The following is a 26,900-nucleotide window of genomic DNA, read 5'->3' as shown; positions in this document are numbered from 1 at the left end:
TGAAGCTGGAAAGATCTCGGGCGATATCTGCAATGCAAGTCGATATCCATGTATTTTTATGCCCCTTTGACCTACCTTCTGAGAATGTGGAGATACCGAGGACAGGGCTCACTCTTTCTCTTGCAGGACTGGAAGAGAGCCTCCACATTTCCTTGCCGCCTCACCCCCACCACCAAAGGATTACGGCACCCTTTTTCCCCAGAAGGTTATCTTGCTGTCTGCACTGTGAACATTCCCAGTCTGAAGCTGCATGCCCCAAACAAGATTATTTACTGAATCTTCTTTGCTCTCATGGCACTGCAGCTTCTCATCAACACCCAGGTGTTCTGCTCACGTTACTGACTCATATTGTTGCACTATCTAATAATAGAATCTTGCCCTGCCCCCTAAAGAGCTGTTGACAGAACTATCCACTCCTTGGCAAAACATGCCTCCTTCCCTACCGAATGAATTGGGGTCTTGTCATTAACCTTCTCAAGTATAAAGTACACAATGACAACCAAAACCACCACAAACTTCAACTAAGTTGTAAAATTCACCCTTATAGAAAACACAGTGTAAGTGTCTGTCAGTGTAGCCATACTGATCACATCTAATGGCCCCTTGCACCAACTTTCTTTTGCCTGCCGTGTTAATGTTCCTGTCATTTCCTGGTTCTATTTAAATATTTCTTTATTAGCTTCCCTACAGTTCCTAGGAATAATTCCTGTTTCCCAAAAAAACAGCTGTTAATGTCTCAATTTCTAAATTAGATTTTGCAATGGAAAGCAGTCTCTAAATACGGGGTGACAAAGGTGGATGATCTGAAAGCTGAGTCCAGACTTGCCTTTCGGGTGTTAACTTTCTTTGTCACATTTGCATCGAAACATATAGTGGAGTGTGTTGTTTGCTTCAAGTCAAATCAGCAAGGATTGTGCTGGGGGCAGCCCACAAGTGTCGCCACACTTCTGGTGCCAACATAGCAGGTGTACAACTTACTGACCCTAACTTGTATGTAATATGGGAGGAAACTGGAGCACTTGGAGGAAACCAACACAGTCACAGGGAGAATGTACAAGCTCCGTACAGACAACAGCGGGAACTGAATCCTGCTCAGTGATTGCTAGTACTATAATCGTATTATGCTAGCCATTACGCCACCATGCTACCCCATTTGACAATGCTTATTTTCTTTTCTCATTTATCTAGTCATTTTCATCCAAATTCACAGGCCCTTTCCAATAATCCTTTCAATAACATTTGCTTTATAAATATTCAGAGCCCAGGACTGGTGTGTGCATCCCGACCATTACTTTGAGGCACACACCAGAATGAGACTTGTGCCTGCAATGCCACCTTATGCTCATAAGTGCTTACTACAGTGGCTCTCCATCTCTCAGACTTTGGAGCTATTGGTCTGGATTTTGCTGACATGGGTCCGTCACCTAGATTTGCTGCTGCTTTTTCCCCATCAGTGTGTTTCTCTCTTCTGCCCAACCCATATGAAAGCCTGAAAGTACATACAGCAAACTCTATCCTGCTCATATAAAACTATTAGGCTATCCTTTAGTTGGGAAAGATTAACCCTTGACCTTTCAGTCCTCGTTATGACACTACACTGTTACACCTGCAAAAAATTAAACACAAGTTTTACAAGAGCACAATTAGAACAAAAAAAACACGTCCATTTTAGTGAAGTCAAGTTTATTGACATTTAACTATATGCACGTATACCATTAAACAGGACAATGTTTCTCCAAGCCAGGGTATAAAGCACTGTAGTACACATAACTCACAATAACCTGTGAAAGTAAGGATGAAATCTACAGATGGATTATACGTAAATAAACAAACTAAAGTTCATAAATTAAATATTGTGAGGTACAGGACAGATTAATCAGTGATACTTTGAATACAGCACAGCAAGGAGCTCAGAAGCCTAATGGCCTGAGGGAAGAAACTGTTTCCCATCCTGACCGTTTATGCATCGGAGTCTCCTGCCTGATTGTAGAAAATCAGAGAGTGCTGGATGGATGGGTGGGATCCTTAATGATAAATGTCCCGACGGATGGTAGGGAGACCCCTATGTTCCTTTCGGCCGTTCTCACCGTCCTTTGTAGGGACTTCTGGTCCGATTCTTGGCTGCTCCCAGACCAGATGGAGATGTAATTTGTCAGAATGCTCCTATGAAACACAGATAAGATGGAGGGGGGGGGGGGGCCTTGCTTGCCTCAATCTCCTTCGGAAGTGGAGACGCTGCTGTGCCTTCTTGTTCAGGGAGGTGATATTGAGGGATCAGGTGAGGTCATCCGTGATGTGAACTCCCAGGAACTTGGTGCACTTAACTCTCTGTGAAGGAGCCATGTATTCGCTGAGAGGGATGGTTCATCTGTTCCTTCCTGGAGTCCACAGTGACTTATTCGGTCTTCTCCACATTCAGACTTAGGTTGTTGTTCTCAAACCAGTCGACCAGCTGCCCCACTTCCTCTCTGTACTCCGTCTCATCTTCGTTGAAGAGGCCAACCACTGTTGTGTCACCCGCAAACTTTAGTTCAGAGTGGTCACAAGGTAGTGAATAAGATTTTGCCTGTTGGTTCAAGAACCAAACAGTTAAAGAGAAGTAGCCATTCTTGAACATACTACACTGGTATTTATCGACAAGGATTAGAACTATATGCAGTAACCATTTTAGTTTTAAGATCTTTTTGGGTTTGTACTTCTGCCTTCTGCATTGCATCACAAGACACATCCTGATCCTGTAGCTTCTCATATTTTTCACTTGTAATAATTAAAGTTAAGTTCCTTGAAAAGAATTTGCCTGCTGAAAGGAAGTGTGTTCAGTTTTAAAGGAGGTTCAGTTGCCTCCTAGTTCCTGATGCATTATTTGATTCAAACAGAAAAGGAGACACCAAGCCTAAGGACCCTCCTTGGCTCTCATTGGTAAACTCTGAGCCAAAACGGAGGCCTGCTCCACCCCGGCCTGGAACGCGGCCCCAGCCCAGTAACACTCAGCAGGAGGCAGTCGAGACTCGCTCCTTAAACCCATTCGAGGGGGACGACGAGGAGACAAACGACACATCTGAGAAAGTGCCCAGTGCAGCGTCGACTGAAACTGTTACCAAACCAAGCCACCCGTGGTACAGTATTCAGGTAGCTAACAGCCCACGGAGCAAAAAGCGGCCAGCACCTCCAGCACCGAACGCATCGCCGTCAGGTGAGCCTACTCACTCTGTGTGTTAACTCATGGAATACACTTGAGAAAGAATCTGTCCCTAGAAGATAAATACTATTTCTCTGTTTATTTGAGGTTGACTTGCAGAGATGTATATTTACTGATTGAATAATACTTATTAAGTTTGTGATATTTGAAAAGCATCTTAATAAGCCATCATTATTCTGTTGATAAAATAACCATTTTTTCCTCTAGAACAGGAGTTTCCAACCTTTTTTATGCCATAGACCCCTACCGTTAACCAAGGGGTCTGTACACCCCAGGTTGCAACTCCTGCCCTGAAAGTTGTCAGCTCTGTATCTATTTTATCACTGAATAGATGTGTCACATTTAGTAGGCACAATTCAGACACATCTATCCCCGTGAGGTTGCAGCTGTTCCGTAACTGAGCCAGGCAGTATGAACAAACTGCTTTAAATGCTGGAATTCCAACATAAAAACAGAGTGTAGATGCTATCAGATCTATTGGAAGTGCTCAACAGGTCTGATAGCATCTACGAAGAGAAATAGAGTTACACTTTGGGTAGACAACTTTTCGCCAAAATTAGGAAAAGTTGGGGTAAAACAGGTTTAAAGTGACTACAGAGTCGAAGAGGGAGAACACACAAAAAAAAAGAGTTGTCTACAATAGAGTGGTGCTTCAGATTGTGGGGCTTTGGAACGGATTCAAGGGGAGGTGGGACCAATTGCATTCCAGCATGTCTTGGGAAGCTTCACCAGTGCCTTTACATGAGGTTTTAAATAATTTGGCTAAGATTTGGGCACTGTAAATTGCCATTGAAAAGAAGAAAAAAGTGCAGAAGGGATTGGAAGAGATAAATAATATTGGAACAAGAAATAAAAAAGCTTTTTTGGAAAGGACTGCGTCAAGAGTATAAGCTAGTTTACAGTTTATGTAAGTACTGTAGGCTTATTAACCATGTAGGGTTATACTACAGGCTTCCAACTGGTGGGAACAAATTGGAGCAAATTTCAAGGAATGCAAAAGCTGCAGTAGTGATAATAGGGGAATACCATTGTCTAATTGGATATGGATAACAAAGAGGAGTTTTTGATGGCTGTTCAGAAAAACTTGATCAGTGCATCTGTGGCTCAACAAGTAAGAACTGGTGGACTTGACTTCAGGAAGTGAGCCCGTCCAACTGGAGCAGTTATCAGGGGAACATCTAGGAAAGAGCAGTTGTAAATTTGGAATGGCAATGGGAAAGGAAATCTACCATTCCAATATAAAAAATGGTCAATTAGAAAAGGGCCAGGTTCAGTGGGTTGAAAATGTTGTCTAAATTAGAAACAAAGCTTGACAGGCAAAATTCTATTGAATCTTTTATTTATTATCAAAGTACATAAATGTCATCATATATAACCCTTGTAGATACACTCAATAAATCCATAATAGAATAATGTGGCGACCCATTTCCTGGCACATCCGAACCGGCTCACAATTAGCCAGCTTTCCGGCTAAGGGAGATAGCCTACGGGGGTTTGCGAGCACAGAGCTTTGGAGCCTCTGCGCCACGGGGGGCAGGTTGAGGGAGGCTTAAAAGCAAGGCTGGGTATTTCGAATAAAGTTTTTTCTTCGACTCCGTGTCGTAGCACACCGCTACAATAATAACCGTAATAGAGTCAATGAAAGGCCATCCCAATTTGGATGTTTAACCAGAGTGCAAAAGACAACAAATTGTGCAAGCACAAAAATAAATTAATAATCAATTTGTTTGTTTGTTTATTTATTTATTTATTATTAAATAAGCAATAAATATCAAGAACATGAGATGAAGAGTCCCTGAAAGTGAGTCCATAGACTGTGGGAACATTTCAATGATGGGCAAGTGAAGCTGAGTGATGTTATCTTCCTCCTGATGGTATCTGTGAGGAGAGAGCATGACCTGGGTGGTGCGTGGATCCCTGATGATGGATGCTGCTTTCTTGTGACACACTTCTTGTAGATGTGCCCAATGGTGGGGAGGACTTTACCTGTGATGGACTAGGACACATCCACTATATTTTGTAGGATTTTCCATTCATTGGCATTGGTGTTTCCACACCAGGCTGTGATGCAGCCAGTCAATATCCTCTCTACCACACATCTATAGAAGTTTGTCAAAGTTTTATAAGTCATGCCAAATCTTCTCAAACTCCTAAGGCGGTAGAGGGGCTGCCGTGCCTTCTTAATAATTGTACACATGTGGTGGTCCCAGGACAGGTCCTCCGAAATGATAACACCATTAAAGTTGATGACCCTCCCCATCTCTAATCCTCTGAAGAGGACTGGCTGATGGACATCATGGAGGGAAGTTGGGAACTTACAGCCAGAGTTCCCTTGATGACCAGTCCAGATGTTGCCTGTCTAATTCCTTCCATAAATGATCCCATCTTGAATACAGAAAAGATAAATGGTACTGCAGCACGAACGTATACAAATATGTTCAGAGCTCACAGTACCCTGCACCATTACTTATACCATTAAGGCATTGTGCTGGCTAAACTTTTGTAACTTAGGGTTTATTCAGGTAAACCCTGCAGATTGCGTTTGGTGTTTATTTAATTCTTTGGTGTCATGCACATACAGTGTGGTAAAAGAAAAACCCTGTTTATTATTTTAAAGATTTTTCCAGACTTCCTGCGGACTCTTCATAACTTATTGAGTGGTACCACATTGTGCATCTGGGATTACATACAGTGGAGAATGCTAATTATCACTTCTAACTGAATTACATTTGAAATTTAACAGCACGTTGTGTTTATTATTTGGATAAATGAAAGTAGTGTTTATCTCCTTTTGGTATTTTTTAATTTCCTTCCTGAACATCAAAGACAAATTAAGTTCTCAATCTCTTTCAGCTCTTCGCTCGGCCCAGTCTCCAGCCCCCAAAACAAGCCCTTCCCCATCCCTTAGTATGGAAAGTATTACAGGGGACTCTGCAAAGTCTACTCCGGAACTACACAGAAAATTTGAAGATGGTCCTGCTCTGGCTGCCAAGAGCCCAGAGGCAGCCTGCAAGACTCCAGTAGGAGTCAGTGGGGCTCCAGAGGTGGTCATTGAGACTGGTGGGAGCCCGGAATCGGCTAGCAGAAGCCCATCTGACACCAGCAGGATTCCAGAGATGGCCAGCGAGAACCCAGTGATGGCCAGTGAGAGTCCAGAGTCAACTGGCGAGAGCGCGGAGGTGGCCGGTGGGAGCCCAGCGACCAAGGAGGCTACCACAGCATCCAGTGAAAGTCCAGCACCATTCAGCTACCACCGACCTCCACCTAAGCCACCATCAGCCCCTAGTCCTGTGCCGTCACTTTACCCATCCTTTGAATCAAGCAGAGTAAATGCTGCCAGCACAGATCCTCAGTCAAAGGTAGGTGTGGAGGTGTTGCACAACCTTGCGTACATTAAGTGAAAATGTTCAGCTCATGTGAGAGAGCCAAAGGGAATTTGTGAAGGAGGCGTCATGCCTGATGAAGCTGGTTTCGTTATTTACTTTGGGTGGAGAGATGACCAAAGGAATGTCAGTGAATGCAGTAAGTGTTCTGCTTAGTAAAATACTTGGCTACGGTGTACAGCTCTGGTATGGTAAGCAAAATTATTGAACTGTCAGGCAGATGCTATGTGCCAGAAGGCAGTTGGGGTAATGAGCAGGATGTGAGTCATGGTCTGCTGTAAGGATCTGTGTTGTACCTGTGTGTTAACACTCTAGTGGATGTAATTTGAATTGCATCTAGGTTTGTTAATGATACAAAATTAATGACATCGTAAAGGTGAACAGTTCTAAATTACAGAGGCACTGCTGGGTGAAGCAAATAGGGAAACTGTAGGAATTGGATTTTGCTAGCCGTGAGCTCAACTACATTCCTGTCACAGAGTCCCCATATTCCACTTCCATCTCTGCACTGTGTCTGCTCATCAACTGCTGAACCTTTGCTGCACCCACTGACTGTTCTACCACGTTCCTGGCCAGCCTTTGCTTGTCACATCCCAGCTAATACTGTACCTGAACCAGACTGCATTTATCCATCGCCCCCACGTTCATAGACCCTGGATCCTGTCATTTATCAGAGGCAAGTTCCTTACTGAGTGTTGAGCTGTCTCACCACAGGTTCTTCAAAGTGAGATTAATAATTTGTTCTTAGCCAGTATGGACACAACAGTCTTTGTTTAAGAAATAATTCTGTGATCCATCGGTTGCTGCTAATCCATTCAAGATCTTGCTTCCATTTTATGCCTGTCTCCAAACTCATCCACTTCAGATCTGATGAGCAACGTTTTGGAAATTATTTATTGGTTGAATGACTCAGAAAATCAGATGCCTGATTGTCAGCCCAATCCAACACTATACATTTGGACTTGTTCTTAGAATCCAGGTGCCACTCCCTGTGCTACCTTTGCATGCAGCTTCTATATGTATGAAGGTAATGCTTAGAAGAAAGGATTGCACTGGACTCCTACCATTAATCGAGAGGTCCGTGGACCTCAGGTTGGGAACCCCTCTCTATTCTGAGTTCAGTTCCAGCTACTCGCTGAACCTCAGTGTGGTTTTTCTGGTGCTGGCTGGAAGTAACAAGTTTACTTGATGTGGTTCACCGTCGAGAATGTCAGAACATTGGAATGCCATGATGAATGGTCTTGGGTTTATGAGGCAAAAATCTATTGAAGCACTAATGGTAAACATCCAACACACAGCCAAAACTCTCTCTCTCTCTCACGTTATTCCCGCTAACTTTGATCAGGACTTTTTTTTTTTGCAGTCATCTTGCAAAGAAAATCCATTCAATAGAAAATCTTCCCCCGCCGGAGGAGCTGTCCCACACAGGCCACGGAAAGGGCCAAAGCCAGCTCGTCCACCAGCACCCGGCCATGGATTTCCACTGATTAAACGCAAGGTAGGTACCAAATCAGGAGTTTTCAGCCTGATGCCAATAAACCTTTCCCTTTATCTTTTCTTAATTAAGCCTGAGCAGATATTTCTTTGTGCTTGTCAAGTTTTATCAGTGTCATATTCCTGGCAGTGGTTTGTGGAAGGTGTAAAACACTGACAAATGTTCAGTAATGTCAGCATATTAAAGCTTTTTAAAGTTTTTGTTTCATTATTCACTGAATACCCACTACTAATCATCCAGACTACAGCAAGCCAAACTGAGCGCAGGGTAATCACCATTAACTAACTAAATACTATCTGTGGCTTTGTGGCCATACACTTAGAAAGGTGCAAGACACAGTGTGATAACAGTCGGGAAATAATTTCAATATACTTAAGCACGTTTATCAGTTCGTGTACAGTACTGTGCAAAAATCTTAGGCACACATATATAGCTAGGGTGTCTTAAGAATTTTGCACAGTACTGTATTAATTTTATGTATTGCACTGTACTACTGTTGCAAAAAAAAACAAAATTTCCTGATATATGTGAGCGATGATAAACCTGATTCTGATATGGGTCTCTGTTGTGGACTAAGAGTGGGGGGCAGGGAGAAGGGAACCATGGTTGAGAAAAGGGGAGGATGCAGGAAGCACCGGAGAGACGTTCTGTAATGATCAATAAACCAATTGCTTGGAATGAAATGACCTTGCCTGGTGTCTCAGGCTGGGCATATCTGCACCTGTGCCACCCCCCACCTCTGCCACCTGTCCCACACCCTTCCAATGACACTCCACCCTCACCAGTCCCAACATCCTTTGCTCCTGCCAGATTTACAAACTTGCTGTCCTCTCCACTCCACATTGGCAAATACATCAATCACTCTGCAAAAAGTCTTAGGGACCTTAGCTATATATATGTGCCTAAGACTTTTGCACAGTACTATACCAACCTGATCCCTGACCTGAGAAGGCAGCATAATTATTAAAGCTACTGCCTCAGTAGCACTGACCAGGGTTCAATTCTGACTATACAACCATTGTTGGTAGAATCTCAGGTGGTGACAAGAGGGCGTACAGGAGTGAGATATGCCAACTAATGGAATGGTGCCGCAGCAACAAACTGGCACTCAATGTCAGTAAGACGAAAGTGCTGATTGTGGACTTCAGGAAGGGTAAGACGAAGGAACACATACCAATCCTCATAGAGGGATCAGAAATGGAGAGAGTGAGCAGCTTCAAGTTCCTGGGTGTCAAGTTCTCTGAGGATCTAACCTGGTCCCAACATATTGATGTAGTCATAAAGAAGGCAAGACAGTGGCTATACTTTAATAGGAGTTTGAAACGATATGGCATGTCAACAAATACACTCAAAAACTTCTATAGTTGTACCGTGGAGAGCATTCTAACAGTCTGTATCACTGTCTGGTGTGGAGGGGCTACTGCACAGGACCGAAAGAAGCTGCAGAAGGTTGTAAATCTAGTCAGCTCCATCTTGGGTACTAGCCTACGAAGTATCCAGGACATCTTCAAGGGCGGTGTCTCAGAAAGGCAGCGTCCATTATTAAAGACCTCCAGCACCCAAGGCATGACCATTTCTCACTGTTAACCATCAGGTAGGAGGTACAGAAGCCTGAAGGCACACAATCAGTGATTCAGGAACAGCTTCTCCTCTGCCATCCAATTCCTAAATGGACTTTGAAGCTTTGGACACTACCTCACTTTTTAGAATATACAGTATTTCTATTTTTGCACATTTTTTAATCTATTCAATATACATAATTGATTATTTATAATTATGTTTTATTTTATTTATTATTTTTTTTCTCTCTCTCTGCTAGATTATGTATTGCATTGAACAAATTTCAAGTCACATGCCGGTGATAATAAACCTGATTCTGACCTCAGGTGCTGTCTGCATAGAGTTTACACATTGTCCTTGTGATGACTTGGGTTTCCTGAGTTCCAGATTCCATATGGTCCACTGTAGATTTCCCCAAGTGTGTAGGATGTGGGGAGAATGGACTGGGGTTAGTATAGATGGATACCTGATTCACAACGTAGATTCAGTGAGCTGAAGAGCTTATTCTTGTGCTTGATGACTCTGCATTTCTTTTTCATCACTGTCTTAAATGGCAGGCTGCTTATCCCAAAATAGTTCCCCATATCACTGCATTATCCAGACACAAAATAATCTCTCAACATCTTCCCCCCCGCCAAGAATGCTGTATATTTCAGCAAGTCTTTATTGTAAGCTCACAGAAATCAACTTGACGAATCTACATGAAATGACCTCCAGGTTAGGAAAGAAGACCACAATGCACATGCTACTCAAAGAAAAAAGTAGTCTGTACAAATACAAGAATAATGAAGATATTTTTATCAAATTGTAACAGAAAACAATGTTACTCTTAGCTTTCCTAATTGCTCCGCAGCTATGAGGAGGTGTCTTTTAACATTGGCAGTGGGGGGGGGGGGGGGAGGTTGTTAGTGCAGCCTTCTGAACTTTTCTTAACATTGCAACAGAAATCACCATCTATCCTTTTGGTTCTGCAATCTAACCCTTACAGCCACAGTTTATTTCATTTCTCTGCGGGCCATGATGTAATGATCAAATTCCCATCACGTGTTCTCATTTGTACAGGTATCCTAGCTTGGACAAGGCTTAGGTTCCTGTATTTGAGGTCTCTATGTCTTCCTGATTCAAAGTGACACTCTCCTGTTCCTAATTATTGACTTAATGTAAACCGCTGCCTATTTCACTGGCTATGACATCCCCCTGATACAAAGTGTGCAGCCTGCGCTTGCTGTCACCACTTTGTAATGTCTCTAGATCAGCTGCTGGAAGCTAGATTTAAGCTGTAGATACTGGAGAAAGACCTAATGGATTGTCTTCCACTCCCTTGTGAATGCCCAAGTTAATGGGGTCTTTCATTCATTTTGTTGTTGTTGTTGTTATTATTCTGTGCATTTATTGAGTATGTCCACAAGAGAATTAATCTCAGGATGTATATGGTGACATATATGTACTTTGATAATACATTTACTTTGAACTTTGAGTGACATGTGCAATCTTCCATTCCTCTGGAACTATTCCAGAATCCGTGAATCTTGGTTGGTCCCCTCTTTTAGAACAGTGGGGTGTAGTCCATCTGGTGCAGGTGATATATCTACCTTTAGACCTTTCTGCTTCCCAAGCACCTTCTCCTTAGTAATAGGAACAGCACTCACTTCTGCCCCATGATGTATTGCTGTTATCTTCCACAGTGAAGGCTGATGCAAAATACTTAACTCCCTCCCTCTGCCATTTCTTTGTCTCCCTGCCCACCCCCCCCCCCCCCATTGCTACCTCTCCAGTGTCATTTTTCACTGGTCTGATAGTCACCCTTGCCTCTTTTCATCTTTGAGGCATATCTATCCTCCGCCTTTTGAATTGTCCCCACAAACTTCAGCTGTTATTTTTTTGCTGTCATCCCTGCTAGTGTTTCCTTTCAACCAACTTTTGCCAGCTCCTGTCTTATGCCTCTGTAATTCCCTTTACTTCACTGTAATACTGATACATCTGACTTTTATCTTCTTCTCAAACTGCAGGGTGAATTCTATCATATTATGACCACTGCTTCCTTGGGGTTCCTTTACCTTAAGCTTCGTAAACAAATTTGGTTCATTGCACGACACCCAATCCAGAATTGCCTTTTCCTTAGTGGGCTCAACCACAAATTACTCTAAAGAGCCATTTAGTAGGCATTCTACAAATTGTCTCTTAGAATCCAGCACCAAACTGATTTTCCCAATCTTTTTGCAAATCGAAAACATCAAAACATTGCCCTTTTTACATGCCTTTTCTAGCTCCTGTTGTAATTTGTATCCCACTTCCTGGCTACTATTTGGAGGCCTGTATTTAACCCCCATCGGGGTCTTTTTACACTTTCAGTTTCTTAACTCTGCCCACAAGGATTTGACATCTTTCAATCCTATGTCACCTCTTTCTGAGGATTTGATTTCATTTTTCACAGAGCCACCCCATCCATTCTGCCGACTTGCTTGTCCTTTTGATATAATGTGTATCTAAGATGTTTTGCTCCCAACTGGTGATCTTCCTTCAGCCACACCATGATGCCCACAACGTCAAACCTGCCAATTTCTAATTGCACTACATCATCATCTACCTTATTCCATATATTGTGTAATTCAAACACAACCACACTTCTCAATTTTGCCCCATGTTGTACTCCAGCTTATCCCACTGACTGCAATTTTGTCCTATTATCTGTCTTTATGTGCCCTTCCTCACAGTCTCACTACACACTGCATCTACTTGTGTACCAGCTGCCCTGTCACTCTGGTTACCATCCTCCTGCCCCCTCCCATCCACTCCCTCCAATTAGATATTGGTACACCCGCCCCACCCCACCCCGGGTTCAAGTGTAACCCATCCTTTTTGTACAGGTCATACCTTCCTCACAAGAGATCCCAATGATACAGAAATCTGAAACCTGGCCCCAATTCCTCAGCCGCACATTCACCTGCCAAATTATCGTTTACTTACCCTCACTGGCATCTGGCACAGGCAGCAATCAAGAGATTACTACCCTGGAGGTCCCACTTTTCAGCTTTTTGCCTAGTTCCCTATTCTCTCTCTTCAGGACCTCCTCCCATTTCCTACCTTTGTGTTGATACCAATATACACCACAACTTTTGGCTGCTCACCCTCCCCCTTTACAATGCTGTGGACCCCATCTGAGACATCCCTGACCCTGGCACCTTGGAGGCAAGCACTTGGAAGTGTCTTTTTAAGTCCACATAATCTCCCGTCTGCTCTTCTGCTTATGGAATCCCCTATTACTGCACTCCCCTCCTCTTCTCCCCCTTTCCTTCTGAGCCACAGAGCCAGACTCAGTACCAGAGACCTGCTCACTACAGCTTCTCCCTGGTAGGTCAAACTCCGCCCCCCCCCCCCCCCCCCCAAAGCAGGATCCAAAAGATGTAAGAAACATCCTGTCCATGTCTATTCTAAATTCTGTTGTATTTCTTTATTTTACTTTAAATGCCTGCAAGAAAGTTAATCTCAAGTTGTATGTGGTGACATGTATGTACTTTGATAATAAATTTACTTTGACTTTGAGATGGAGCCTCTTTGAAACTAATTTGAGAATGAATAAACTTTTCAGCTGATCCACGACAAATGAGTAATGTTAACCTGTACTTCAGGGTAGGGATTCACCCTCCTCGAGATCTAATTTGTTGACTTTCCTGATCTATGGTCGTTGTCGTGTGATTTTTCAGGTACATGCTAATCAGTACATTCCAGAGGAGAGTATCCAAGGAGAGTTGGAACAACTGGAGCTGCAGCTTGACGAACTGGAACTCCGCGGAGTTGCTCTGGAGGAAAAACTGCGCAACTGTGAAAACGGTGAGTTTGGCAAACCCTCGTTGAACTAGGAAAGCGGGGTGAAAGTGCTTGTGTTTATTTGCACTTTGAAGGATAGTAGAGAGTCCACTAGAACGAAAGTTACTGCAAAGTAAGGGAATCTGGGCTGCTTGTTTCTACATGTCAATCTTGAGCAACGTGATGACCAGACTTTATCTGATTTGAATTAGAGGACTTGCATTGGATCCGTCATGGGGATACATCCCCTGCTGTACTGTGACCTCATAGCCTCAGTTTAACACTGCACAGAACAGTACGACGGGTTTTTTTTGATCAGCACTGATTTAACAGCCTACATTTGTACGTTCGTTTGTGAATGGGGGTGGGGGAGGATTGCATTGAATCCTGTCAAATATTGAAAGTCCTATTAGATACAATGGACCTGGAGAGGATGTTTCTTACAGTGGGAGAGTCTAGGACCAGAGGGCACAGTCTGAATATAGAGGGACATCCATTTAGCACAAATTCAGAGGTAAGAAAACTGTCATGGCTGAGACCAAAAGGTGGCAACAGTTTAGACCCCAGGTTAACTAGTTCCTACCCATTTCAACCAGCTGGCACCGCATGCCTGTGCTTCAGTTTTTGCTAAAACATCTCCACATGGATTTCTTTCGGATATCTTCTTGAAGCCACTTGAATAATATTCAAAGCCACTCCTGCAAAATAGGACTAAGTCTCATTGAATGGATTGCACAGGAGAAATTTATACAGCCTCTAGTTAATTATCAGCTCAAATACTTTGTCATTGCTTTCCCTCATAACAAACTCTATGAACTGATATCAGACCAGAAGATCTTATTTAAAACTCTTAATTTGAAGTCATAGTGATGGTTCTGAAAGCCACAGGGAGATTTTCTGAGCTGAGTATTTTCAAAGATACAACCAGATCATTATTCAGTTCCTCAAAAATGACTGGTAAGCATTGGTGCTGGAGATTGAACTGTGTTTAACCCCTGTCATTATGCCATTTTTTCAACCTGCTCAGACGATAGCTTCCTCCTTGTCTTTAACTCTGGTGCTTTGTTTCAATTGCCACATCACTTGAGGCTCTTTAAAGGGAAAACTGTCACAATCCATCTTTAGCATCATCGGTCCATTACACACATGGGTTCTTCCCTCCTCTTCCACCACCCCCCCCCCCTCAGCTTTCTCTGTTCCACACTTCAGATCCTCAAATCAAAAATAATTATCGTTCAGCCATACATGGATACAGCCAAACGAAACAGCATTCCTCTGAGGCCAAGGTACAAAACATACACAGCACATTCAAAGTAGCAAGCACACATACAGTCATGCAAAAAAATATATAGCCTAAGCCCCTGAGTGACATGTCCCACAGATTGACAGTGCAGTTCCCGGCAGCACGCAGATGAATACATGCATTCAATCCATCTTTCCATTGATCAGACACTGGGGGACAGCACCAACAGGAGAGGCCAGCCCCCAATCGAGCATGGTTGCCACACCACACTCCCCATAGTGTCTCCTCTCATTAATTAGTATTAGAGCTCTGCAGCACAGGAACAGGTCCTTCAGCCCATCCAGTCTGTGATGAACCGCTATTCTGCCTAGTTCCATCGACTCTCATGGACCACAGCAGCAGGCAAGCCCGTGGCTTAAGGCCTTGTCCTTGCTACAACCGACGCCACACAGCTCCCCCTCCATCTGTCGCACCACCAATCAAGGGAAATGGGCCTGTGGCACCTTACATCATCAATGTCCAACAGAGTCTTGCGATCGCAAGAGAAACGTTCAAAACAATCACCCGCGGTTACGCTGCACGCCGCCTTCCTGTGGCAGGCCGCAATTCGGTCTCCACCAAGTCCAGCTCCTCTGCCTACAAGGAGCTGCAGTACCCAGAGTTCTTGAAGTCCAGCATTGCCTTGCTAAAAAAAAAAAAATACATTTAAAAACTCACCTTGGCTTGATGCCTGAGACAACTGGGTCCAAAAGCACCACCATCTTACCCCAGTAACCTTCTCTGCCCCCACGCCCCTCACGATTACACCCATTATCTCTTTCCTCACAGCTCAGAGAAGCCCTTGACTCAGTGCAACCACTGCATATCCCCCATACTCTGCTGCAGCCCAGCCTGCATCTCCTCCACCTGGGCCCCTGTTTGTGGAGCTTGAGAAGGTAGGCATAGTGGGGAGGGAAGAAGGCTTGTCACAGCATCTGTCAGAATGCATTTTGTTCCCATTTCCAGATGATGATGAAGATGATCTTCTGGTCGACTGGTTCAAATTGATCCACGAGAAGCATTTGTTGGTTCGCCATGAATCAGAGCTTGTCTACACGTGAGTTATCGGCGTCTCATTGTGTGGGGTCAAAACCTGCATCCCTGCACAGTTCTTTCTGAATGTTTCCAGCTTCCCTTTTCCCACATGGGCTAAGGTTTACCTCCCCACCCTCCTCTTCTATCCCTCCCCTAGGTTATCAGCAGCACTTCACCCCCTGCGCCACTCCCCGTCCCCCCTGCCCCCGTGCCCCTTCCCAGCTCCTCTCTCCATACTGTCCCATTTGTTTTTTGACAAGCTGTTGCTAATACAAGCAGAAATTCTTGAGTCCCCTTCTCATTTGCTGACATAATAATCTGACACCCATCTTTACCCCTAGCTTTAAACAGCAAAATCTGGAAGAGCGGCAGGCAGACGTGGAGTACGAGTTGCGCTGTCTTCTTAATAAACCAGGTGAGTGCCTGCGGTGTGCCGGACCCAGGAGCTTCCTTACCACCAGTGGTCCCCAACCACCGGGCCGCAAAGCATGTGCTACCGGGACGCGAGGAAACGATATGATTTGGCAATATGAAAAGATATGAGAGTCAGCTGCACCTTTCCTCATTCCCTGTCATGCCCACTGTTGAACTTGAAAGCATGCAAGATCATTATGCAGAGGAAGTCATTACTTAGGAAGTCGCCTAAACGCAGTGATACCCTAGCGCCAGGGATCGCTGGTCAGCCTTGGGTAACCGGCTGCCTCGCGCGGCCAGCGAGAAGTGCCGTTGCTACTGGCCTGGAGCGCGGACAGATGAGCGCCACCTCTAAACCTGTTCAGCCCATCGAATGCTCATGTGGAACCTGGTGCTAAAATATTTGCAGACGACCTAATTTGGGCTCAGGGTTTCGTAAGTAGCAGAGCAGCTGCCTCGTTGCGATCTACTGAAAATCATCCCTCGAGCCAAAATTTTGTCGGCCGATAGACCCTATCTACCTACAAGAGGGGCAGGTACACGCCCTGTCGCACTCCTCGCTCGGTTGGTCACTCTCTCCGGACTGTGTCCGGTACGGGGACCTCGGGGCCCTTATCTTGTCCTCTCTCTGGTGTGTTGCAATGATTTTATGTTCATACGAGGAAAATATGCGCTGTGTGTTTAATATTCAAATGTTATTTAAAATGTTATGATGCTATTGACTTGTAAGTGAGTTATAATTGAATTATCACTATATTCATACGAGGAAAATATGCGGTGTTTAATATTAAATTTGTTAGATAAACCCTTTTAGAAACAAAATTGAGTGTATTAGCCACTTATAAGCGAGTTATAGTTGACTTGTCACCTATATTCTGGTCGTAATTAACACCACCCACCCCCCACCCCCCCTTTCAGCCGGTCCGCAAGAACATTGTCAATATTAAACCGGTCCGTGGTGCAAAAAAGGTTGGTGACCCCTGCCTTACCACAGTCCCAGCTGCCTGAGGCTGACCGCTCCTCTAACTGTCCCCACAGAGAAAGACTGGACAGATGAAGATCGAGCCCGGGAGGCAGAATTGATGCAGGAGCTGATTACAGTCATTGAACAAAGGAATGCCATCATCAACAGCTTGGATGAAGACCGACAGCGGTAATCTGCAGATGAATGTGGTTATGTGATGACAGGCTGTGGGAGAGGGACATAGCAAGGTGGAGCACAAGTCCCTCACGTGTGGGGTACCCATTCAGAATAATTGGCTGATTGGCGTATTATGCCTAGCAGATGAAGATTATGGGGTTATGGGACATTTGTGGAATATAACCTACTGTGGAATTTAGGCATAGTTTAGAGAGTGTCTTCATCTGTCCATATATGATGGATACAAGGTAAAAGATATGAATATTTTGTGGTCGATTATTTTCTGGGGTACTGTATCATAGAGTATATTTACAGTTCAGAAATAACCAGCACAGAATACAAAGTTCAAAGTAAATTTGTTATCAAATACATACTGTTTATGTCACCATGTACAGACCTGAGGTTTGTTTTCTTGTGGGCATACTCAGTAAATCCAATAACCATCACAGAATCAATGACAGATTGCACCCAGTGGGGTGGGCAACCAGTGTGCAAAAGACAAACTGCAAGTAGAAAAATAAATAATAATAAGCGATAGATATCGAGAACATGAGATGAAGAGTCCTTGACAGTGAGCCCAGAGGTTCTGGGAACAGTTCAGCGATGAGGCAAGTGAAGTTATCCCCTCTGGTTCAAGGATTGGATGGTTGAGGAGCAAGAAGTGTTTCTAAACCTGGTGGTACAAGCCCTGAGCCTCCCTTACCATCTTCCTGATGGCAGCAGTGAGAAGAGAGGATGTCCTGGGTGGTGGGGGTCCCTGATGATGGATGCTGCTTTCCTGCAACAGTGCTCCTCACTGGTGGGGAGGACTTTACCTGTGAAAGACTGGGCCGTATCCACTACTTTCTGTACAAGGGCTTTGGTGTTTCCATACCAGGCTGCTCTCCACCATATAACTATAGCTATTTGTCAGCGTTTTAGATATCATGCCAAATCTTCTCTAACTTATAAGGAAACAGAGGTGCAGCCATGCTTTCTTCATAATTGCACTTGTGTGCTGGTCCCAGGACAAGTCCTCTGAAATGAGAACGTGAAGGAATTTTAAATTGCCGGTTGCCCACCCCACTGGGTGCAGTCTGTCATTGATTCTGTGATGGTTATTGGATTTATTGAGTGTGCTCACAAGAAAACAAATCTCAGGGTTGTATTTAGTGACATATACGGTACGTATTTTGATAATAAGTACCCTCTCCACCTCTGATCCCTGGCTCATAGACTGCTCCAGAAGTTAATTATCTGCTCCTTGCTGACATTGTTGTGGCACCGTTTACCCACACTTTCAATTTCCCGCCTATTTGCTGACACATCACCATGTTTGATTCTGCAGACTTAAGTATGACATTGGAGCTGTGTTTGACCACGCAGTCATGAGTGTAAAGTTTCTATCTGGGTGTATAGGTAGCAGAGTGTTGGTTACAGATATTTGGATCATGCATATGTTCTGTCTCCATGTGACAGACGGGATAGTGGAGGACAATTTTCTTCAGTGGTTACAGGGGCACAGGCTTCCTGTGGATGACGGGCAAGGATCATAAGGTGAAAAGCTCAGGGTACTAGGGTACAAGCTACCTGGAAGAGACACACGGGACAGTTGGGTACAAAGTTCTTGCAGGTGATGGGACAAGATAGTGTGAGGCAGGCAGAAGATGGTGAGGTACATTTTGAGACGAGTAGACCCGAAAGGGGAATGGAAAATAAATTCTCATACAATTGTCTTACAGAGAGGAAGAAGAGGACAAATTGTTGGAAACAATGATTAAAAACAAAGGTAAGATTATTGTTTGCGTTTAATGTAATGGGGGAGTGGTTTAACGTAGAACAATACAGTACAGGCACTTCGGCCCACAATGTTGTACCGAACTTTTAACCTACTTTCAAGATCAATCTAACCCTTTCCAACCACATTGCCCTCCACTTTTCCTGCATCCACATGCCAAAGAGTTTCTTAAATATTTTTAATGTATCTAACAGCTTTGGCAGCGTATTCCACGCACCCACCGCTTTCAGTGTGGAGAAAAAAAACCTGCCTCTGACAACCCCACCCCCCATCCTTTCCTCCAATCACTTTAAAGTTATTGCCTTTTCATATTAGCCATTTCTGCCCTGGGAAAAAGGAGATGGATGTTCACTCTTACCTAATACTTTTACCACCTTGTGCATCTCTATCAAGTTACCTCATCCTCCTCCATTTCAAAGAGAACATCCCCCATCAATCCCTCTGATTCCTCTTGCAACAACCTCTACCCAAGAAATAATTTTAGGTAGTGGGGCGGATACATCTTGATCAATAGAAGTGTAAGCAACGTTCCCTCTAAGGTGTGCGCATGTGCACACTCGCACATCTTTTACTACTAGTGCTCAAAGGAAATTAAACTGTGCACAAAAGGTTGTCACCCTCCACCTCATTGGAATGTAAGGTATATTTCATGATCATACACAATCACATTTCCTTTTTCTGGTTTCTGATGCGGACAATGTTGACAACGTGGAGTTTGTGATGATTTCTCTGTAGATTTTAGAACCAGCTTATTTAAACCCTTTTTATTGGAGAAATTATTCAGTGCACACGTGTTGTTGTCCCTGGGCATAACAATTGCACGGCACAAGATTTTTGTGCACGCTGCTCATTGCAAATTAGGGGGAATGTTGGATGTAAGGTACTCCTTTTCCGCTAGCCTACAGGTCACCCTTGGGCACGGTGTAGCACTCTCTTATCCCCCGATCAGGGTCACAAGAAGCCGTGGGAGCAGGTGGCGGATGGTCGTATGAGTAGCTGGTCCTGGTTATGCTACCACTGCCACCAGGCCAACCGTCTCAGAGGAGTATTGATAATGGCTGGGGTCACCCATCTTGTGAAGACACTGCCCAGTAGAGGGCAATGGCAAACCACTGCTGTAGAAAAATTTGCCAAGAGCAATCCTGGTCAACACCACGACTGCCCACGTCATACAACACAGCACGTGATGATGATGATGATGGAATAATTTACAGTTAAGCTACTGGAATGTGGGAGGAAACCAGACCATACCAGAGACTCCAAACACACAACCAGCCCCCAAGGTCAGGTTCAGTCGCGGGTGCCTGAAGCTGACGGGCAGCACAATGAACTTCTGCAGCACCATCATTTGATTTTGTCATTTTTACCCTGTTCAAATCCTCCCTTAGCCTCAGCCCTGTCTACATCTGTAATCTTGCCCATCCTTAAAATCACCCTCATGTGTTCTATTATCTAGAAATTACACAGACACACACACACACACTAGCTGTAACTTCCAACTACATGCATTTCTATCTATAGGATTCGCTCTCTAAACCTTGCTTTGAATTATAACCTAAAACAATTCTTTTTTAAATTATTTGGTCCTGTGGTTTAGCTTCCTGTGAAGCTCACTGTAACATTTATCTGTGGGAAGGGTTCTCAATGATACAAATGACCCAACACATTGGCATGTAGCATTCATTGTGAATGCCCTTAATTATTAGCTTCCACCTCTTCCCCAAAGTGCATCACCTCACACTTACCAGTATTAAATTCAATCTGCCTTTCCTCTAACAATTTACTAGCTTATCAATATCATTCTGTGTTTTAAGAATACCCTCACAATCAACAGGTTGCTAATCATACCTGTGCCAAACCACTGTCATAGCCACAAAAGCAACCCTTTGACATCACCCACTGTCTCCTGTTGCCAAAACGATACTGTCCAGTTTTTCCACACTTGCTGTTCTGATCTTTAAACCCTTTGCGAACACATTGGCCCTGATACCTCACTACTTTTAGTTTATAAGACTTTCATAAGATCCCCACTTCCCAAATATGAATTTATTGGTATGTAGCTGTTTCCAGTCTATTTGCCAGGTACTTTTTAATGTTGTTGATCTCTCCCCCCACCCCCCACCAAGTCAGTCACTTAATTTCAGAACTATCTTTTCCCTTTCTATAACTGCTTTGAAATTTAGAATGACACTTTATTCACTTGCCCGGCTTTATATTCCCTCAACTGCATCTGGCACTGCCCCATCCCTAGTGATATTGTCTGTGTTCTAGCACTATAAACTCTCTTGAGTTCTGCCCCTATCTAATCCTTTCTCACAAAGGTGATTCAGGTTATTGGGGAAGTTGAATCAGCTACTGTTGTAACACTAATCTCATTTTCATCTCTGTGATATGCCTACATTTCTGTTTCTCTATCTCCTGTTGACTGTTGGGAGGCCTGTTGTACAATCCCAGCAAACTGTTCACTCTTTTTATTCTCAAGCTCTTACCATATGGACATACTGGAAGTTCTATCTAAGATGTCCTTCCTCATTAGCGATGGTATCCTTGATCAGCAATGAACTGACCTCCCCACCCCCTCCCCACTTTGAACTCCTGACTTCCGTACAGCCTGTAGATACAAACGCGTGTTTGGGTGAGCAAAGGTAGATCTGCTGACTGCTCACAGCCCACATTTTCAACATGAGTACTTCTCAGATTATGATCAGTTCACTGAACCCCGCCCTTACCTGGAGGTGACCTGGGCTCTGGAATGTTGGTTTGACTGTCTTTAGAATTCCAAACTTGAAATCACTTTCTCTATAAGGAGTTGAAAGACCAGAGCAGTTTGTTTATATCTTAAAAAAATAATTGCAGGTCTTTACATATTTCATAGAGGTCTAAGGCTGGTCTGTTGTTGAATAATTTTATCAATAGAATCTATGTCAGTGGCGGAATTGAGGCGGATGAAAGTGGCGCCAGAAGCAGGCTTGAAGGGCCATATAGCTGATTTTGTGTCATTAGGTGGTCCAGCTTCTAACCCTAGAGCAGCATCTCAGCCGTCTCTAGAGGCTTACAGGCCTTGTGTGTGGTTCCAGGGTAGGATTTCAACCCCCAAACAGACCAGACCTCCAGATCTTGTAGTCCCAAAGACCATGGCCCTCATCTGCCCTTCAGACTCCCTCACGTATGACGTGTCCTCTGCAGACTCTTCTTCCTCTGGATCCAGGCTTCATCCCTCATACAGGCTGCAGTCTCGAGGCTGTGTGGGCTCTTTGTCGGCTTCAGAAATGTGATCTCTAATCACTGATTTTTTTTTAAATAGATTTCCACAAAGATCCGAACAGCGAAATGAAAAAGAAGGCAAAATTCAAACCAAGCAAGATGCTGAAGTTTCTTAGCAACAAACCAGAGGGAAAGTCTAAGAATGCCAAAGAGAAGAACTTATGATGGGGAAGGAAGTGCTGCAGGTGTGGCTGGCACAGCTGATCGTGCTGGGAGCAGTTCTATTCCAGTGTCTGGTGACTGGCTCATAGGAGTCTCGTACTTGATATTAGGCAGCTCCTTCATGTGCTGACTGAGGTTGCTTATTATATATATATGTGCAATAGAAACCACTACAGTACTCCCTTTATTTTTGCATGGTGCGGTGTTATCTTACTGGTTAGATGTTCTGCTCCTTTTGCTAAAGTTGACTCATTTCCACCATGTGGTTTTCTGCAAAGTTTCACAGCTGCAGAGTTGAATGCTCGCTTTTGACTTTCTTGGTGCTCATTCACCGAGGGCTTGCTTTAAGGTCAAGCCTGGTCGTCACCCAGAGCCGTGGACCAGAAATGTTCCTTTCCTGTGTGAAGATCGGCCTGCTTCCTGCTACGTTCTGCTGCTGTTCAGCGTGGTGCGTGTACACTCGGCGACCCACTGGTGATTCAGAATTCTGCGCACTGTGGAGGGTTATTTTGTGCCATTTATCTATCATCAACTTAAACTGAAATCTTTGCAAAAATATGAACGGTATTGCAAGATGCCGTATATAATTCAAAAGATAGGTTACAATAGTTCTTCTGAACCATTGGGAACAAGACCTGCTAGCACTTAATAGCATGGTGTGACGGTGCGGTGTGTGGAGTCCGACATGCAGACATGGTGTGATCTATTACACCACCATTTGCTTCCTACAAATCCTCTGGAGGCTTTGCTTCGGGTGGAAATATGTCCAGGGCACTTCTGAATAGCTTAAGACTGGCTCCCCAATCCCACTCTTCGTCTCTCAGTAGATCTCTATGCAACAAGAAGTTTCAGTCTGTGAAATTCTTCCAGACAGAACTCACCAGATCAGTTTGATTTACGTCATCATCTCAGTTCTCTCACTCCTGTGCCACAAGATAAGCATTCAGCTCTGCCCTGAAGGATGTTGAACATAGTGATGTAAAGTGTATGCCTTCCTGTGCCACTGTGAAACATTGCAGCACTTCTTTAAAAACTGGTAGAAAATGTCCTTGTGACTAAGTGTATGCATAAATAATGCTCTCATGTTTATTTCTTGAGTGTGTGCACACCACATAGATCCAGTTACTGAGACCAGCTAATACAAATGTGCTTCCAAACCTAGTTAATTCATAATGAAGTATGCTTTCAAACATAGTTGTATCATTTAAGATAGTGGCAAATATTGGCAACTTAGGTCAAGGCGTTTGATCTTGTGGTGTTCGCCGAGCTTGGCAATCAACTTGTAGACGTTTCATCACCAGCTGAGGTGACGTCCTCAGGTCACAGTTGTTGGCGTTTCTCTCTGGGAGTGCTCACGTTTATTTAGGACCCCCCCCCCCCCCCCAATTCATTTGTTTGCCTCAGTCCTGTTTAGCTACCTCTTCCGTTGACCTCTGAATTTTATTGGCTCGCATTTCTTTGGCTGTTAGGGGTCCATTGACAATGATCCATTGTCACAGTACAAGAAGGATACCAGTTCAACTGAGACACTGTGGAGGCCTACTGCATGGGCAGACACGAAGTAGGCACAAGAATTCTTAGGAGTGCTGTTCTCTTTTGATAACTCCAAAAACAAACATATCAAAATAGATCCCATCTATGAACCCGCTAAGAGCCATAGAAACACCAGCCAATAGAAATCAAAGGTCAACTGAAGGGGTAGCCAATCAGGTCTGAGGCAAGTGAACGGGGGCCGATATAAACGCAAGCACACCCAGAGAGAAACACCAACAACTACGCACTGAGGACATCACCTCGACTGGCGATGAAGCATCGCCAAGCTTGACGAATATTGCAACATCAAGAGTGAAGTCATAATGAAGTACACTTTCAAACACAGTTTAAAAAATCATAGTGAAGTGTTGCTATTAATATTGCACTTTAATTGACCAGTGAGGTGTTGTGCTGTTGATATTTTTCAACAGGTACTTTACACAAGCTTCAAACTAAAATTTAGTCATCTCCATTTGAGTCAGTCTCCAGACAGTCTTGAGTGCACTTTGGCCATGCTCAGCCTACATTGCAATAGGCTGCATTGCCGGCCAGTGAGCTCCCTGCTAGGTGCTGTTCCTAGGGGAAGTTCGGAAAACCAAGGGGAGTTACCAGTCTGATCCATGTACTTGCAGTACCAGCTTATCAAGGGCGACTTGCAGACAAATGTGTTCCAGCAAGAAACAACTTCAGTTTGGAATTCATGTATGATCCAGACTTTCAGGGACTCTTCAATTTGTTTTTGAAACTTAACCCTTCAGTAGATTGGATAAGGACAACATATTCTATTAGCCTAAATGCTGGACAGACGCTTGGCATTACCCTGATTAATATAGTATGTTGAAGTTTTGTCAACTCTTAGCAATAATTGTATCCCTACTTAACTTACAGGAACAACTGCAAAAAAGCCTTAATCCAATTCATTGTCAAATCTTCAGTTTTAGAGTCTTTTTAATACTTATTGTAACTGCATTATTGGTGCCATGTCTTTGTATTAGTCATTCAATTATGGTATTACTTTCATAAGTTCATTCAGATCATCTTGCTGATCCAAATCTTTGACTTTTACTGTATCTTACCTATTTGTAAATAATATTTATTGAAACACAAAAGAACTGTTCTAAAGCTATATTATTCTGCTAACAAAATTGATAAAACTGGGTCTTTTAAAATGGAAGGTTGTCCAAATGTGTGACTGGTGTGTGCGACAGTTGATTGTGATGGAGAATCCTATCTGCATGTTACTCCAGGTGTCCTGCGAACAGTTATTGCCCCGCTCTAAGCAATGTATTTCTGATGCCTGGCAGATTTTATTGAGTGGTCTGTCGTAACCATGTGTTTACTTCTCAAGCACTAAGATGTGCCTTGTCCACGGCTTAAAATTGAATTCTAGTTTGTTGGGATTGAACTCCAAAGCAAAATGTTTCTGCATCTAGTGAATGCATGGGGCCCTGAACAGGTTGAGGAGCTAGTCTCATTATATCTGGTCCCATTTCATCTGTTAGTGGATCCAAGTGATGACATCTATTTTTATATCATCATGCACTGACTAGAGCAGGGGTTCCCACTTGGGGTTCATGGACCGCTTGGTTAATGGTAGGGATCCATGGAATAAAAAAGGTTGGGAACCCCTGGTAGGGTAATCCTAAGTATTTACATATTTGTTCCCGTCTGAATGGCTTCCATTATCATCCTTCAATGAATCCGGGAAAAACAAACATTGCCATCAAGCTGAACTGTAACCAATGACTGGCCGCTGTTGAGTCACCCAGCGACAGAGGTATTTCTTTATCTAAGGACTTTATATCTTACTGTACTGAATCTAGAGCAGGGGTTCCCAATCTTTTTATTCCATTAACCGAGGAGTCTGTAGACTCCAGTTTGAGACCCCCTGATCTCTTCCTCTATCCAGTGCAGGTGGTGTTACACGACCTGCTCCAGTGACATCCTGCTCTCATTTTATCCTACACTGGATCTGTTCTGACTGTATTTCAGACTGGGCAGCTCTTTCACCATATTCTGAATCCAGTGTGACTACACTGTATGGGGTTACTTATACCTGCGGTGGTATCATTCAGTACAGGGTCCAGGCTGTCTGTATCAGCCTGAACTAGTTAACATAGATCCAGGGAAGCTTGAACTGCTCCGTCACCCTGCACCATCTCCAATGTACGTACATCTGTTAGCCACGTGACTGCCATTCTAATCAAACCTCCTAGATCTAGTGAGATTCTACCTACAGATACTTAGCAACCACTCGATGCTGCCGCGTGCACTTGCACCCGATCACCTTGCACGTGGTCAGAAGATACATCCTGTGCTTCCACATTTTCCTTCACTGGACAGTACGACTTAATAAAGCACTGGAGAGGGTTCAAAGGAGTTCACAAAAATGATTCCAGGATCGAATGGCTTGTCATATGAAGGGCTCTGGGCCAGTATTCACTGGAATTCAGAGGAACAAGGGGTGACCTCATTGAAACCTAACGAATGCTGAAAGACCTTGACAGAGCGGATGTGGAGAGGATGTTTCCGATGGTGGGCGATTCTAAGACCAGAGAACACAGCCTCAGAATGGAGGGGCATCCTTTTAGAACAAAGATGAGGAATTTCTTTAGCCAGAGAGTGATGACTCTGTGGAATTCTTTGCCACAGGCGGCTGTGGAGGCCAAATCTTAATGTATATTTAAAGCAGAGGTTGATAGACTCTTAATTGGTCAGGGCATGAAGGCAGGATATTGGGATTGAGAGGAAAATTGAATCAGCCATAACAAAGTGGTGGAGCAAACTCAAGGGGCCAACTGATGATATCCTGAGCTGGATGTAGGTTGAATGTACCAGGTCAGTCTCC

General features: G+C 43.8%; 1 protein-coding gene across 1 annotated transcript in view; it reads left to right on the top strand.

Moving 5' to 3' along the window:
* micall1a (MICAL-like 1a) overlaps positions 1-25,221 on the top strand; it is a 97,244-nt gene extending 72,023 nt beyond the window's left edge. The window contains exons 8-16 of the mRNA XM_059953838.1: positions 2,877-3,193; positions 6,053-6,558; positions 7,946-8,080; positions 13,342-13,468; positions 15,693-15,783; positions 16,103-16,176; positions 17,214-17,328; positions 19,038-19,084; positions 22,398-25,221. Coding sequence (XP_059809821.1) covers positions 2,877-3,193; positions 6,053-6,558; positions 7,946-8,080; positions 13,342-13,468; positions 15,693-15,783; positions 16,103-16,176; positions 17,214-17,328; positions 19,038-19,084; positions 22,398-22,522 — 1,537 coding nt within the window. The 3' untranslated portion in view covers positions 22,523-25,221. The remainder of the gene's footprint in view (positions 1-2,876; positions 3,194-6,052; positions 6,559-7,945; positions 8,081-13,341; positions 13,469-15,692; positions 15,784-16,102; positions 16,177-17,213; positions 17,329-19,037; positions 19,085-22,397) is intronic.
* The last annotated feature ends 1,679 nt before the right edge of the window (positions 25,222-26,900 follow it).

Source organism: Hypanus sabinus, chromosome 29 (genome assembly GCF_030144855.1).
Source record: "Hypanus sabinus isolate sHypSab1 chromosome 29, sHypSab1.hap1, whole genome shotgun sequence".
NCBI classification, from domain to species: domain Eukaryota; kingdom Metazoa; phylum Chordata; class Chondrichthyes; order Myliobatiformes; family Dasyatidae; genus Hypanus; species Hypanus sabinus.
Note: the sequence above shows the minus strand (reverse complement) of the source record. Positions and strands in the feature narration are given on the sequence as shown.